General features: G+C 41.3%; 1 protein-coding gene across 1 annotated transcript in view; it reads left to right on the top strand.

The window, feature by feature from the left end:
- Positions 1 to 235: 235 nt before the first annotated feature.
- Positions 236 to 16,963, top strand: part of LOC139720209 (uncharacterized) — a 92,038-nt gene continuing 75,310 nt past the window's right edge. The window contains exons 1-5 of the mRNA XM_071631571.1: positions 236 to 267; positions 8,099 to 8,184; positions 12,912 to 13,120; positions 14,908 to 14,992; positions 15,203 to 15,403. Of these exons, the coding sequence (XP_071487672.1) occupies positions 236 to 267; positions 8,099 to 8,184; positions 12,912 to 13,120; positions 14,908 to 14,992; positions 15,203 to 15,403 (613 nt within the window). The remainder of the gene's footprint in view (positions 268 to 8,098; positions 8,185 to 12,911; positions 13,121 to 14,907; positions 14,993 to 15,202; positions 15,404 to 16,963) is intronic.

Genomic DNA, 16,963 nt, shown 5'->3' with positions numbered 1-16,963 from the left:
CGGAAATAACACGAGAAGGCTTTACAAACTTGAGCAAGCAGGAAACTGCAGAATGGTCTGAGATACCAGAAAAGACCTTGAGGCTGGAGTAGAGAACATTATCAGAGTTTCGCACCATGATGACATCAAGAATATGACCCTTATCATGCGTAGGAGATGAGACAAGCTGGGAAATGCCATGACCACTGATGAGATCATTGAACCTCAGCGTATTTGGGGATGAAGTATTGTCAAAATGGATGTTCAGATCCCCCGTGATCACCAGAGGTGATGGTTTGTACATAGTCTCATCAAGAAACTGTGGGAACTCGTCGAGAAATGTTGAGAAGGAGTGATTTCCAGGAGGTCTCTACACAACGACGATGTCCACACAGGAGTGTGCATTCGACACAGTTCCATGCATTGACTCGAAGGTAGTGTATTTCCGTGATGGGTTTATGACAACTTGAAGATTGTCCTTGTAGAGAAACCCGACTCCGTCTCCGCGCTTGGAGACCCTGGGACAGTGATGGAAGGTATAGCCACTCGGACAAAGATCGGCAATAGCTGCATCATCAGACGAGGACAACCAGGTTTCGCAGATACACGTGAAGTCTAAACGGTGATCGGTAACAAAATCTTGGAATACCGAAGATTTATTACCCTGGGAACGGGCATTTAAAACACCTAAATTCAAAGTATTATCGAAGCAAAAATGACCACCTCGTTTTCCCTTATGTGTCTTCCGCCTTCTGTTGATACCGAGAGAGACAATCCGATTCCAGACAATGGGGTTATCATGGCGCCAACTAGTTGAAATATGGCTTGAATTAAATGAACGAAGGATTTGTGTAACATATGATGATGAATGTCGTGAATTCAAGGAGTTGCCGATTGTCGACAATTGCAGTCCACCACTCTCAGGGCCAGGATTCGGATTCATATCTCCCGATATCAATAACATACTCTGAAATGTAGCCTCTGAGTTAGCATAATAGCGTACAGGGGTATACCAACTTATTATTTCCCCTTTGATGGATAGGGTTGTGCATGAAGTACATTAACATTATGAAGGCAGATAGTAGGCGTACATGTATATAAGCAGTACCCTTGACAGCAATAGCACAACAGGATCACAGTAAGTACAAAGGCTATAGAGGTGACTGGCTTCATTGTGAATGATATACAGCTGGTACTCAGTGGATTAACAATAACACTGAACAGTGACAGGATCAATGAAAATACTTCGAGCTTGTCTGAACAGCAAGGCACCAGTAGCTACATGTGTAATGCACACAACATGGCTGCACACGCTATGGCTAGAGTAGGGCCACCCTCAAATAATTCAGTGAGCACTGTAACAAAATAAGCTTACCAGAGCCACAGATTTGTCTAGTTGATTCTGTACACGAACAGAAACCAGATGGTACACAGCACAAGCACAAACATTATACAAAAATCAGCAAAATATAAGACAAAAGCAAGAGCAGTGTGGGCGGGCATCCACTAGTCGCACGCAACCAGGGTTCCACACAATACTTGTGTGGATTCCTGGACATGGCTCGTCATTCCCGATAAGGACACAATACTGATGTTAACCTATTTGATTCCAGTGTTTGCTGTCGTGAAAGTGGAAGCGATGCTTTTTTCCTTCTTTTTTTTGTTTTGTTTTGTTTTTGTTTTTGTTTTTGTTTTTTTGTTGTTGTTTTTTTTTGTTTTTTTTGTTTGTTTGTTTGTTTTTTTTGGGGGGGGGGGAGTTAATATCTCCGCCTCGAAGTGTCGCTGGAGGCATTATGTCTTCAAGTTGTCCGTCCGTTCGTCCTTCCGTCCGTGCTTCCGTCCGTAATCCATGTTGTGGACAGCGCTGAGAACCGTTAGAGGTATCCTAATGAAACTCGGCATGTATATGTATTGATGGGCGAAGTTGTGCCTATCAACTTCTGAGTCCACATGCTCAAGGACAAAGGTCAAAAGGTCAAGGTCAAACGCTCAACATTTCACTATTTTCCCAATATTTATGCAATGCCCGAAGGTATTTTCGTGAAACTTAGTGTATACAATGTACTACCAAATAAAGATTCTCCAGAGAGAGTTTTGGGTCGTGAGGTCAAAGGTCAAAGGTCAAGTGAAAATGTTAAAATTTGACTTTTTTCTTCAAATCTCGCAGATGGTTATGGGTATTTCAAGGAACTTAGAACATATGTATGTACTGATTGACACTGATTATCTAGGATATCTAATTAGGGGTCAGGATGAAAAGTCAAGGTCAACTCTTCAAAATTTCACTTTTTCCTGATATTTATGCAATGCCTGCAGGATTTTTCTTGAAACTTAATGTATACATGCCTTACCCAATGGAGATTCTCTGGGAGGTTTCTTGCCTAAAAGGTCAAAGGTCAAAAGGTCAAAGGTCCAGCGAAAGTGCTAAATTTCAGTTCTTCCTCCATATCTCGAAAGTGACTAAGGGTATCATCATGAAACTTAGTACATATTCATGCATGTTCTACCTGACAGTGATTATCTTCGGAATTTTAGGGTTACTGGGTTAGACCTATGGGGTCAAAGGTCAAGGGTCAAAGGCCAGGTGTAAATACTGTCTTAATATTAATTTTAATACTGAAATTACACTGTTTCTACATACCTTGAAAATTACCCAATGCATAACCTTATAGAAGGGTCAAAGGTCAAGTAAAAATCCTCAAATCACCAAATAACTGCACATTTAGACAATATAGCCATTCATCCAATTAAACCTATAGTTCAAGGAAAGTGAGCGTTCAACACGTTTGTGACTAACCTGTGATTTTAATATAGGTTTTCCCCGTCAATTTTGCACTTTTGTCAGGCCATTTGATAGAAGGACTGGTTAATTCAATTTCGCAAAAACACCTCGTTATCGCACAGTCTGTCATTCAAAATTGCAACTTGTGCGTTCAATTTAGCATTTCGATCAATAAAATTGCACATGTGACTTTCAAATTCGTAAAAAGGGCATTCAAACTGCCTGGTACTTTACGTTCATTCAAATTCGCCGCCACCCGCCGAAAAGGGTACTTCAGTTATTCAATTTCGCGAATGGGCAGTCAAATTCCGAACATTTTCATTTAAATTAACGTCATGTTATTTCTTTTTTTAATGGGTGAGAACATTTGTGACCGTGCACCACAAAACAAACAAAAAGTCGCACCCTTGAATTTATGTGAGGACTCAAAACAGGTGAAATGGGTCAACTAGGTCAATCTTGAGTTTTTTTATATTTTCTTCTACTTCATTCTTTAGTTTGGGATCATGACATGAATGGAAAAGTGTGTTTTCAGCAGTTTTTCTACACCCCTTTTGGGGGGAGAGTAGAATGATCAGGTATGAATTAGAGGCCCATTTTCATTTCTTAAAATCCTTTGTACACTCTTCAGTTTCAAGACTAATAACTTTTGAAAGGATAATGTCACTGTTTTGAAAGTTGGCAGTAATCATGGACAGAATGTGTTAATAGAGCATTTCAATTTTAGCTTAATCTGATAACCCCTTCACTGTTGTTGCTCCGGTGGTTGACATCCTGTGTTTTGTCCCTTTCATCGCACAGCAAGCGCAGCTTGGTGAAAGATTAAGCGCTTGAATATAAGACCCTATACTTCAGAGCCTCTTTTCTCAGTTCACACTTTTCCAGAGTGTGTGCTTTCTTTCCAGTATTAAGGTAGGTTAGGAGAGTCCATTTGAATTGAGTTATACATCATTTTAAAGCTTAGAGTCTGCTCTGTCAGAATTTGCCCCTAACTAGAAATCCACATCTGGCGACTTTTTGTTGGTTTTGTGATGCAGGGTCACATTTATATGTACGCATTTCTACGCGACTTTTTGTTTCATCCACGCACTGTTAAGCAGTAAAAGTATCACTTTTTGACCCGATATAACTCGAGTTCCATTGCAACTGATTGACAAATTGCCCTACATCGTCGATGTAGGGCAATTTGTCGATCAGTTGCAATGAAAAACATCTCGACGGAAGAATGTCATGAAGTTGAATAACTCGAGTTTGTTGTTCTGTAACTCCCCTTTTCTTTCACACATAATTATAGGCCTACATGTACCGATACTATTTCTTACAGTCATGACGGCACAAGGTAGATACAGGCGTATATTTCAAGAAGACAGAGAAAGGATTATAGGAACATTTGATCATAACCTTGATTTCCTAGAACTGGCTGACACTCTCGGAGTGAAGCAAACAACGGCCAGATAAGTTATGGGACTGAGAGACTCAATAAGCACATTGAAAAAAAAAAAAGCTGTTGCCGAAATCTCCAAAATGAATACGAAAATATGAAGTGTATTCTGATGCTTAAACTGTGTTGTATAGAATAAAGAAAGAACCAAAGCATAAACATGTGTGCTAAATTGACTGCAAAAGATATGTGATAACTTGATCATATCATTCTAAATTCTAACGAAATGGTGCTTGTTTTACGAATTTAAAGTGAAAAAGAGTTGATTAGAATGAGGTTAAAGGTATTTTGAATGCTCAAAAAATGAATTGAATGAAGAGATCACAAAATTGAAATATCGAACATGTCATCTACGCTTAATTTTGCTCATTTGAATGCAGCAGTAAGGAATCGGGACTGACAATAGTGCGAAATTTGCCGGGAAAACTTATATTTCGCCAAATATGTGAAACTGGCATCACACATTGTCAAGACATTGTACTATACACCTATTAGGAGCACCATGCATTATGGCGGAGGCACACCAGTCGCCATAGCGACATTTCTAGTTTTATTTGCTATGCAGTCCACCTCTAATGTCATTACTTTGTAATTCATTACAGTTTCATGAAATAAGTGATTACATCAGTTTTATGGAGACTTTATCAGCTTTGGCACACGCACAAACATAAACCACATACTAGTTCGCCATCCTTCATCATTCCTACCCCCTTCTTCCCCGAACACTTCAACAAACAAATTTGCTAAGCGTGTGTCTCCATGTATTTTTTTTCATTTGCAGATTATTACCTACCAGGCTATTCTGTTCACAGACAACGTCCACAGCGGAATATTAATGCTATTTCAACAAGGGAGTATGCTATGGAATACAGACTCACAAACGGTAGCTGCACAGAGAGGCTACAATATTGGGACAAACATCTACAATGCATTTAATCAGAATTCACCTGAAGCTATCGCCGATAGCTACAGACCAGATAATACAGTCGGAAACACAGGTCTGCTCGGGAGATATATTTACCGTCTTGATGCCAACCCTATGGGTACTATCAATCCGAAAGCATATTGCCAGGAGTGGTATAATTCTGCAGCTCCAGTGTTCCTGAGTGGGTCTTCCGCGAGACCTTGCCCTTGTTCTGTTTTCCAAGGACTTGTTGATGTTCGGTTCACACGTTGCAACTTTGCGTCCCACACGCTTCCTGACTTCAACCCACCCAGTAAGTGAGCAAGTCATTACGCAATTCAGTCTGACAATCGTAGAAATTTGTATCCCCAAAAGTTTTGCTATGTTATATGGTAAGGTAAACTTTCACCAGCATAGCGCTCGAACAAACCCATAATGATGTAAACTCTATCGTCATGCTCCCCTGTAACCTGAAAGGGAGAGACTGAGTGCAATCTTTCCACACAATAATATCATAATAAGGAGATGTACGCCGTGGATGCAAATAAGTCAATAATATGTCTCTCCAGCCTTGTCTTCAGTTTAAGTGGTTTTACATTGTTTTTGAGATGTGTTTGTGTGATTGAGGACGAGGAAGAGACAAAAAATTAGAGGGTGATGATGTGAGATGTTTATGTGATTGAGGATGAAGAAAAGACAATTAAGTAGAGGGTACGATGACTGCTGACAGAAAATGAAAGGAATTCGACTTAACTGAGAAGTCTTAAAAATAGAGAATGCGTGAGCAGAGGGTGAAGTGGCATGGGAGAAGATAAACTGAAGAATTTGAAACGGCCTTGGAATAGGGAACGTAAGAAAGAAAAAAATGAATAAGTAGAGGCTGAGATATGTGGTAACAAAGGAATGAAATTAAAAATGTTTAGAAATTTTATTACCTAGTTCTTAATCACTCTTTTTTACTATTGCAAGATACCTTACCTTTTAAATTGTCTTTATTGAGTATCATTATTTCACAGTCATTTAACAACTTCATTAAAACCTGAAATCTGCTTAAAATGAACAAAAATTCATTCCATGTGAAAAGATACATTGTTTCTCGCAAATGCTGGCTTAGAAAAAAAAAAATATATATATATACTGGAAACACTTCCCCAGGCACATTTCTCCATTCTTTTCTATCCCCCCCCTTGCTAAAACAACAACAACAACAACAAGAATACTTTGACACTAATTTTGCGCATGTATTAATGCAGTGTTGTTTTCTCATGTCAAACGTTTCTAACACAGGCTCGTTTTACCAAAGCATCTTCAATATGAATTCCTCAAGTTGCTTTCAACGACGATTTCCATTAACTGGTGATGGATACCGATGTACATTCAGGCATTCTGGTTTAATCAGAGGCTATTACAGCCTCTGGGAATCTAGCCACTATCAATCAATCATCCCCACAAACGGTATTTGGTCCTCCCAAAACGCTTATTTTGACTGGCTTGGTAAGTTCGCGTTTGCTCGACAACACACGATACGTTATGTGCGTGTGGCGGACATATTACTCAATCATTTTTTTTTTTCATACTGAGTGATTATCATGACCTTTGTATCGGCTTTGCTATAGAAATTGTCGAACTTTGACAATTCAAATTGTTCAAGTACACAAAAGAAAGTGTAGCTTCTTACAGTTTGAAAATTTTGTGCAATCAGTGTATCAAATTAATATCATTTAACGAAGTCAATATAAGTTGAACTTAATAATGATGTCATGTTCCTGCATGTTATGTTTTCTTCTTTTTGTGTCTATTATGTATGTTATTTTTGGTATTTCATTATTGCTGAAGTATATTATGCAATGTCAATTATTTTAGAGCTTTGTAGTTATGTTGAATATAAGATTATGTTTTGGTATGAATTATAATAATACATGTAAGGCGCTTAGAAACTGTGTATCAAGCGCAATATAAATGTTAATTATTATTAAGTTATTATTATCAAATTATTTATGACGCTCACACAAATGAAAAGAAAATACAGTGCACTCCCGTTACAACGAACACGGTTACAACGAAATTTCGTTATAACGAAGTAAAACTTCTGGACCCAAAATTATCGCCATTAAAGTCTATGGTACAAAATTCGGTTATAACGAACACGGTTATAGTGAAATTTCCGTTATAACGAAGTCTTTTCCGAGCACCACGGACAAAGAAAAACAAAAGAAATGTGTTTCGTTATAACGAAATGCGGATCGCTTCCGAAAATACGTAGCGGAACAAGCATTTATAGCGTCTCTGCATGGGCAAACGCGTCACTTCACTTTGTGTTCGCTCCGTGTGTAACGCAGTTTCCGCGGGGAACTTGCGTTATTGTAATACAATAATCTGAAATTGAATAACTGTTTGTTTTATTGTTCACAAAGCTTTCAAGTGTATGATGAGTACTCAACAAATAGACCATGATATATCCGTGGCTTCTTATTTTCGTTATATATTGTATTTGTTCGGTTATAACGAAATTTCGTTATAACGAAAGAAAACTACCGGTCCCGAGCATTTCGTTATAACGGGAGTGCACTGTACCGCCCAAGATGATGTGCTTGGATAAATGTGTATGTTTATTCCACTGTGTTAGTATTTCAGTTGCCATGTCATTTTTGGTTTTTGTTTTTAGTATAAAGCATCCTTTCCAAACACCATCTTTGTATTGTATTTTGACACGATATACCAATGTAAGTAAGAGTAGTTTACAGAGCTTAGCTCTTAAGCTGCAGTGAAGAATATATACACCTCTTTCAGTTTCTGTGCGTCATTCAAAAAAATACTGCCTGGAATGAAAGATGTATTCGTATCGAAAATATAGGCTATAGGCTACATACACACACAAACACACACACACAAACACACACACACACATGCACACACAAGCTTATTAGTGTGAAACAATATTGCTTCGTCGTTCTGAAGATTCCGATGTGTTCCCAAGATACCAATGTTGCAGTCGGTCTGGAAGTGCAGATTTCTGCGATTTGTACGAGACAAGGAGACCACCTTCTACGTGCCGAGGATACAGACCACCTTTTTTTGGTAAGGTAATCATGATTTGCCATAATCAATAAATAACACTGCCCAAGTAAAACTGATGGCGCCGCATAGCAAATGTTTGCATTGTCCATTGTCGTTTCCTTATGTTTCTGTACTTCACATGTTTTATGAATTCAGGATTCACTACACTGTCTTACCCCCCCCCCCCAAAAAAAAAACAAAAACAACAACAACAACAAACAAACAAACAACAACAACAACAACAACAAACAAACTGTAGGTATTATGGTACGGGCCTATGATGTAATACCTAACAATTACTCACCGAGTGGCTAACGGGACGACAGGGCTGAAGTAAAGTACCACCAGCAGGAATGGCAGCCGACCGTATGACAGTAGGGTATGGTCTGTAGAAAGCACCAGGGCACCAGTAGAGGTGAACAGTGTCCTTGAAATGGGTATTGCACTTCCCGAAATGATATTAAATAATATGGACTAACTCCGAATGCACTTTGGGTGTCCGAAGACGACAGTGTCCCATATAAATATGTACAAATGATCCAGCGACAGCGTGGAGTAGCCTCCGGGTGCCGCGGCTAGCACAAGCGAGGGTAGAATCCACCGCTGGAGCGCTGGGTCGAAGAACTGCGAGGTCCCTGATAGAGTCTGCACACCACCGACAGCACGCTAGCAGGACCGATGCAGCGATGTAACGACGCGAATCGCGTTGAATGCAGCTACACAGAAAATCCCCAGGTTGGAGTGTAGAGCATGAAGAAAGGGCGAGTCGCGATATAAAAAGGAGCGAATGTCGCGAGGTATGAAATCCAAGGAAGTGTAATATTCCGTATGAAATGTAATAATCCGTAAGAAATGACAGTCCACGGCGCGAGGTATCATGCGCGAGAAAAGACGTGGGAAGTAATATACGGACGTGATATGCGGACGTGAGTGACTCCAACGATTAGAACGTGCTCTCAGGATGAAAGCTAATCGTGAAGTGAGGAAGCGTGAAAAATGAAACAGCGTGATCGGAGAAAACGTGTCACGGACAGGAGCTTTGAGAGCTGGTAATTGGCTGGTGAAGGTGTACAGCTCGCCACTAATTGGTAGGTTGTTTCCGTGACAGCAAAACAAGAGGTGTGTTTATGAAAATCCGACTACTGTTGGAATGTGAAGTACGCGTACCTCGGCACGATGACAAAGGCGGAGAATGTAGTGCGCACCTGTCTCGTGCCGGCGCACAAAGAAAGTTCGCGTGGCTGTTGACAGAATGCTGAGTTGTCAGACAGCATAATTGACGGCAGCCAGACAGTAAAGATACAGAAATATTGGAAACCGCTACATTTAGCCCCCTTCCAGATCGCTAGTGGAGGAGTCAGTGAAGACGAAGACTAGAAATGAGCGATCGATTGTGAGAAATGTGAAGGAAGTAGGGGTTGAGAATTTCACGTGTCGAAGTATCTGTATTGTACGTAATGGGCTGGCCAGTGTACGTGCTTACCGCCAGTGCGTGCCGTTCGTGTTGGCAGCTCGTGCTGCGGTTGTGCACGTGTTGGCCGCTGCAGTGGTGTAGGCTGCCACAGTGTCGTCTGCTGCGGTGGTGTGGTGAGCGGGACGCTCGGTATATCCGCCGGAGTCCTGGCAGGGGCAAGCATAGGCTGCTGCCGCGGTGTGGTGAGCTGGACGCTCGGTGTGCTCGCCGGGCTCCTGGCGGGGATAGGCGTAGGCTGCTGCCGCGGTGTGGTGGGCGGAACGCTCGTGGCTGTCTCCCTCCTGGCGTTGATCTCCAGAGTGAGATGCTTGGGATCACGCGTGGAGTTGTGTGGACGAGCGGGAGCGTGGGATGTGGTGTTCCGTTTGCGTTTGCGTCGAAGATTGCGACAAGGGCCAAAGTCGGGTGTGAACGAGCGCTCTCCGAGAATGGTGACGGGGGGCTTCATCTCCGCCTGTAAATGAAGTGTAGGCGGGGGCTTCGTCTTGTTGGGGGGTGAAGGAGGGCGGGCGCTGACTTCGGCTGCGGTGGCGGTCGAGGGGTGTGTATCGTGTTCGACAGCCCGGTGATGTCGATCCGAAGTGGGAGATCGGCGACCAGTTGTGTCGCTGCCAGAGGGGCTCGTCGCCGCTAATCTCTGACTGGGGCTGGGCTGTTTCCCTGGCGTGTTGGAAGTGATTGGACTTTTTCGCCGCGAGCAGGGTGAGCAGCACTGCCGGGCGGCGTCGCCAAACCTCCAATGGAAGTAGCACTCACTGCCAGCGTGTCGGATTTGGGAAGGGGTTCGCTTCCGCGGCGCGCTGCGCGGCCCGCCTCCATGGCCGCGGTTGCCGCATCTGGACCGCTGACGAGGACGAGGACGGTATTTCCGTTGCGAACGGCGTGACGTTCGCTGAGACCGTCGTTCGTCCATGCGTGCTACCAGTATGAACAGCTGCTCTGTTAGCAGCAGAACCTGCGCCGTGAGGTTCGCTATGACGTCCGCCGGGGGGCTGGTGGTAGCCATTGTATTCGTCGAAGTGAAGGGTGAGAATGTAGAATGGGACGTGAGGTTGGCCCTATACGATCACGTCGGGGTCACCAATGTAGGTATTATGGTACGGGCCTATGATGTAATACCTAACAATTACTCACCGAGTGGCTAACGGGACGACAGGGCTGAAGTAAAGTACCACCAGCAGGAATGGCAGCCGACCGTATGACAGTAGGGTATGGTCTGTAGAAAGCACCAGGGCACCAGTAGAGGTGAACAGTGTCCTTGAAATGGGTATTGCACTTCCCGAAATGATATTAAATAATATGGACTAACTCCGAATGCACTTTGGGTGTCCGAAGACGACAGTGTCCCATATAAATATGTACAAATGATCCAGCGACAGCGTGGAGTAGCCTCCGGGTGCCGCGGCTAGCACAAGCGAGGGTAGAATCCACCGCTGGAGCGCTGGGTCGAAGAACTGCGAGGTCCCTGATAGAGTCTGCACACCACCGACAGCACGCTAGCAGGACCGATGCAGCGATGTAACGACGCGAATCGCGTTGAATGCAGCTACACAGAAAATCCCCAGGTTGGAGTGTAGAGCATGAAGAAAGGGCGAGTCGCGATATAAAAAGGAGCGAATGTCGCGAGGTATGAAATCCAAGGAAGTGTAATATTCCGTATGAAATGTAATAATCCGTAAGAAATGACAGTCCACGGCGCGAGGTATCATGCGCGAGAAAAGACGTGGGAAGTAATATACGGACGTGATATGCGGACGTGAGTGACTCCAACGATTAGAACGTGCTCTCAGGATGAAAGCTAATCGTGAAGTGAGGAAGCGTGAAAAATGAAACAGCGTGATCGGAGAAAACGTGTCACGGACAGGAGCTTTGAGAGCTGGTAATTGGCTGGTGAAGGTGTACAGCTCGCCACTAATTGGTAGGTTGTTTCCGTGACAGCAAAACAAGAGGTGTGTTTATGAAAATCCGACTACTGTTGGAATGTGAAGTACGCGTACCTCGGCACGATGACAAAGGCGGAGAATGTAGTGCGCACCTGTCTCGTGCCGGCGCACAAAGAAAGTTCGCGTGGCTGTTGACAGAATGCTGAGTTGTCAGACAGCATAATTGACGGCAGCCAGACAGTAAAGATACAGAAATATTGGAAACCGCTACAAAACAAAACAAACAAACAAGCAAACAAACAAATACAAAAAAAAAACAAAAACAAAACTCTCTCCCTCTCTCGCGATCAATCGATCGATCTATCGATCAATGCGTTATCTGCAACAATCCAAAAGATTATTTCATGCGGATTTGATTTCTCTTTTTTCTTTTTCTTTTTTTGATCACCTGGTCCAAAATCACCCATCCCGCATCACCCAAGTGACACACAAAAAGTGCGTCACAAAAGTAATACAGACCAATACAATTTTATATGATGACGCAAAATAGGTGAACGAGTTCAATGTAGTCAATTTTGATGTCTTCATGTTTTTGAAAGATCAGTGTTCTTTCTCGACATTGTGTCAAAGTTTCGAGGTCATAAAAGGAATGGGAAGTTGTGTTTTTAACAGTGATTCTAGAACACTTTTGTAGAATAATGTAATTAGATATGATGTTTTTTATAAAGGCCCCTTTTCACTCTTAAGGTCGTGTGCACGCTCAATTTTCAACTATAATAACTTTTTGAAGGGATGGTACTTTATCATGCTTTGAGAGTTGGTGTTTGTCATGGGCAGAGTGTGTTAATCAATAGGCTACATACTTAGTTTCAGCTTAATCTCATAATCCCTTCATTGTTGTTGGTATGGTGTCTTACATACTGTTTTTGTCGCTTTCATCGCGCAGCTAGCACAACTGATAAGATTGAGCGCTTGAACAGACACCATACTTCGGAGCCTCTTTTCTCAGTTCACACTTTTCCAGAGTGCGTGTTTTCTTTCACATGTTTAGATTGGTTAGGAGAGTCAACTGGAATTAAGTTATACATCATATTAAAGTCCAAGTCTGCTCTTTCACAATATGTCTGTAACTGAAAATCTATATCTTGTGATCTTTTGTTGGCATTGTGATATATCTTGGAGGAGCTGAATTGGGGCCCTATTTTGTCATTTGCGATTGTTGTGGTGTTTTTTTTCGTCGTGATAAAGCATGCACATGGACACCATTATCCTCCATAGTGGCCCTCACCTCCCACTGGTTTGTGATATTCTTAGGTAAGCTGCAAGAATGCATAGAGGTGAACTTGAGATATCCCACGTTTCTTGCTCTTTTGTTTCATCTTGTTGAGCAGCCTGGTTTTTCGGCGACCCGCATATCAACACACTAGACGGACGCGGCTATACCTTTAACGGTTTAGGGGAATACGTCATGCTGGAATACACCAATGGAAATCCTTTCGTGCTGCAAGCCAGGACGGGGAAGGCATTTAACGGAAGCCAGATGGAAATAGATACTGGGACGGTGTTCATAGGTTTCGCTGCAACCCAAGGCATCACAACTGTGAGTTTAGCTTTTTGTGCAATTATCGATTTTCCTGTCCTAATATGATAATTATTATCGAATTAGTACATTACTTGTTGCAATGGAAATATCTAACACATACCTCTATAGTTTTATTAGAGCTGATTGCACAATGATTACACATTTGCCTTGAGAATGCTTGTAACACAAAGATTTAAATCTCTAATACATGAAATCATTTTATAGAATTAACTTAATTATATATATTTTCATACTTAACCTGTTCCTTACGGGAACCTGGGGGGCGTTTCATCAACGAGTTCGTCGGAGGTTTTCACCGACAAATTATTTTGCTATCAGCCAATCAGACGTAAGGATTTACACTGACAACTGTTAAAAGCTAATGAAATCCTTGCGTCTGATTGGCTGATAGCAAATTTGTCGGTGAAAACTCCGACGAACTCGTTGATGAAATGCCCCCCAGGTTTAGGCCTACCAGGTTCCCGTGGGAGCAACTGATATACGGGAACCTGGTTTACAAGGTTCCCAAAATGAAGACAAGGGTACCTGCTTCAGTGGCCTAAATTCATGTTTCTTTGTGTTAAAATGCTCAAAAAAGTGGGTTTGATAAAAAGATCAGAGTTTATTCTATCAGGATTTGTTCTCCTGCTGTTTTAAAAAAAAGGGGTTTACAGTATTATGTACCTTTTCCTGATTTAGTTTTTTGCTTGTTCTGCTGTAAACTCGTACGAACATGTACATAATGATCAACGCTGAGATGAGTTAGAAATGCGGGTTCGCTGACCCCAGTCACCTCATTTAGGTAGCTGGTTTTGTGTAGAACAAAAGATTGTGAGAGCTCATTAGCCCACGCTCTATTCATACCTCGCACCCGATCGATATTTCCATTGTTCACGGGCACATGTAGTTGACCGTAGAAAGGGGGACACAATGAAGCGCTTGACTGCTTTCAAGCAGCTGGATTACCAACCTGTGTGCCTCTCTGTCGACGGGCGAAAAGAATTAAAGGCACTAAGAGAATTCCGGAAGGAACGGTTTAATTACAAAAAGCAACTATAGTGTTAAAATGTGTGTGTGTGTGTGTTTGTTTTTGTTTTGTATGCAAGTATAGGCCCACATTGTACTTTCTATATTTGCCGACTTTGGCATAATTCAAAGCGAGAGAAATAAAAAGATAATTATACTGTATGTTTGAAAAAAATGTTTTGTAGTCAATAATAACTGAAGTTGAATTCGCATTATTTAGACTGTTTTTTTTTGGTTTTTTTTTTGCTGCCAGTCAAATTGTATTTTGTGTTTTATGGATCGTATAATGTGACATTTGTTGGTACCTGAATGTTGATACGAAATAGTGTCCTTTCTGCAAAGTATGTTCTCTCGACGCTTTTTTCTGTCTTCTTCCATATGAATAATAAATTTGTTTCATTTGCTTCACAGTGTTGTGCTCGCTTTCATATTTCCATTCGCTTTACTATTTTTGTTTAAGTTCGTGAAAAAAAATAAAAACATATACCAATGTCATCACTTTCCGAAAACGATCTCATTCCTGTGACATTCCTTTCACCGCGTGACAACACGATGTAAATGTTCGTTATGTGTATACTAAAATACTGTTTTGTGTCCAATTTACTAATTAGTTTCTTTTTGTGCAGATTTCTATCATAGAGAAAGGAGAGAGAGAGAGAGAGAGAGAGAGAGAAAGAGGAAGCTAATTCTCCCCAAACGGCATCAGATACCCACTGAGTTTTATTTCCAAGAATAAACTAAATAATATTGTTTTTTTTTTCAACATGTACTTATCACAGGTTCGATTTATCCTGAATTACAACCGAACTGAATTGTTTATCCAAGTAAACGACACCAACCTGGATATCAACACACTACGAAAAGGTAAGATTTGTTTTCTCTCTTTTTTTTAAATAAGAGGGAGCATATCCAATACATTTTGACGAAACAAATGATTTAATATATGTATATAATCATTATACATTATGTACATGTATGTTTTCTAGTATTCATAGGGCAATGTTCAACTGCAATGAACTGACAACACCTGTATAACTTTTTACGACGTTTACTCTCTTATCCCTCGCGGTCCAGAAGGGTTTGTTTCCACGGATGCGTTCTTCTCGCTGTCATATATTAACGGATCGGTGGGTGATGAAATCCAAATCAGCGCAGTTTTCTCCAGTCGAACGTACGAAGAGACTGGATTCACGGTTACATTTAAGTTTGAAGTTTTGTCTGTGACTACTTCTGTCAGTGAAGATGTTGAGCCAGGAGCGGGAAGAGGTTTGCTAGGTAAGTTAAAGGACAAGTCCACCTTCATATACAGAAGGATTGAGAGAATGCAGCAATATTAGTAGAACACATCAATAAAAGTTTCAGGAAAATTGGACAATCCGTTCAAAAGTTACGAATATTTTAAGTATCTGCGCAGTCACTGCTAGAAGAGAAGACTTCTACAGTGTATGATGTCACATGCGTACAACTTAAATAAAAAGAGAATTTCATAAAACTTTACTTTTTGAATAAAGTGCACCATTTTTCGACTTGCTACTGACGTATGTTAAGGGTAATCGGGTTCCCCCTTCCTTCTGAAAGAGAGAAGTCAAGTGTTCTTTTGTTATGCGAGAAAAATGGAAATATGTTGAATTTTCTTTATTCTTTCTTTATATCGTTGTACTCATGTGACATCACAAGCTATAGTAGTCTTTTCATCCAGCCGTGACAGAGCAGAAACTTCAAAAATTCATAACGTTTTAACGGATCGTCCAATTTTGCTCAAACTCTCACTGATGTGTTCTACTAATATTGCTGCATTCACTCAACCCACATGTCTATGAAGGTGAACTTGTCCTTTAAGTATACACAACAAAAGGATCCTAAAGTCGCCGACGGCTGAGTCGAGAAAATCTAGTTTCAAGTCAGATCATCAAAATCGGTCAAAGTGATCGGATTTCTGATTTTGACATAATTTTATAGTCTAGTGCATTATTTATCATCTATCGAAATTTCGAAGCTTAATGATTAAAGGAATGGCAAGAAATTATTTTTTTTTTTTCTGGACCATGATTTTCCGACTTTCAACGGAACAGAAACGTGTCCGAAGATTTGGATTTAGCGCCGCAGCTAGACTCCGCGCCTAGCAACGAGGGAGTGGTCTTATTGGTCAGTGCGCGGCATCCTGTTTACTGATTGGTCGTGCGTAGCCCGCTGGCGCTATGCTTAAATGAACATCCCGGAAGTTGCTATGAGCATATCTTCTATTGCCAAGAGGTGAAAATTTTCTTGCCTTCCCTTGATCATGATATAGCGTCGAAAGGAAATCTTTGCGTTTTTCTCGAAATGCTGATATCCTAAACCACTCGACATGCGTTGATAAAATCATCGATAATAATGTCCGCAACCGAGTACTTTTATGAGTCGTGTTATATATGAAACTAAAGTGGAAGAGTATTGGAATAATGTTGTGTTATTTTCAGATATTGTCCTCCCCCGACATTCGGATCCGTTTTGTTGCAGCAGGTCACATTATTCTCCTGTAATGCTGCAATGTTAATTAGAGAGGTCAAACACCGTCCTCAGTCGTGAAGGAAATCAGCTAAATTCTATCTTTTATCTTACGTAAGCGGTGATAGTTTTATCAAGTGTTGACTTGCACTCTGATAATGCTGTATCAACCATTTCCTTTTCTAGCGACTGCCGAAGGTTGTGGGCTGTTCATGAATTTGCCATTAGTTCGGATCTACTCGGACTGTTACTTGTATGTCCTAGGAATCGCTACTGTACAGATTCTCACACAGCCATCAGAAGTGGTTTGACTAGAAAAACTAATCTAATATCGTGTCATCACGTGTT

Source organism: Diadema antillarum, unplaced genomic scaffold (genome assembly GCF_040938485.1).
Source record: "Diadema antillarum isolate AM-2024a unplaced genomic scaffold, OU_Dant_1.0 scf00000123, whole genome shotgun sequence".
Lineage (NCBI taxonomy): Eukaryota > Metazoa > Echinodermata > Echinoidea > Diadematoida > Diadematidae > Diadema > Diadema antillarum.
Note: the sequence above shows the minus strand (reverse complement) of the source record. Positions and strands in the feature narration are given on the sequence as shown.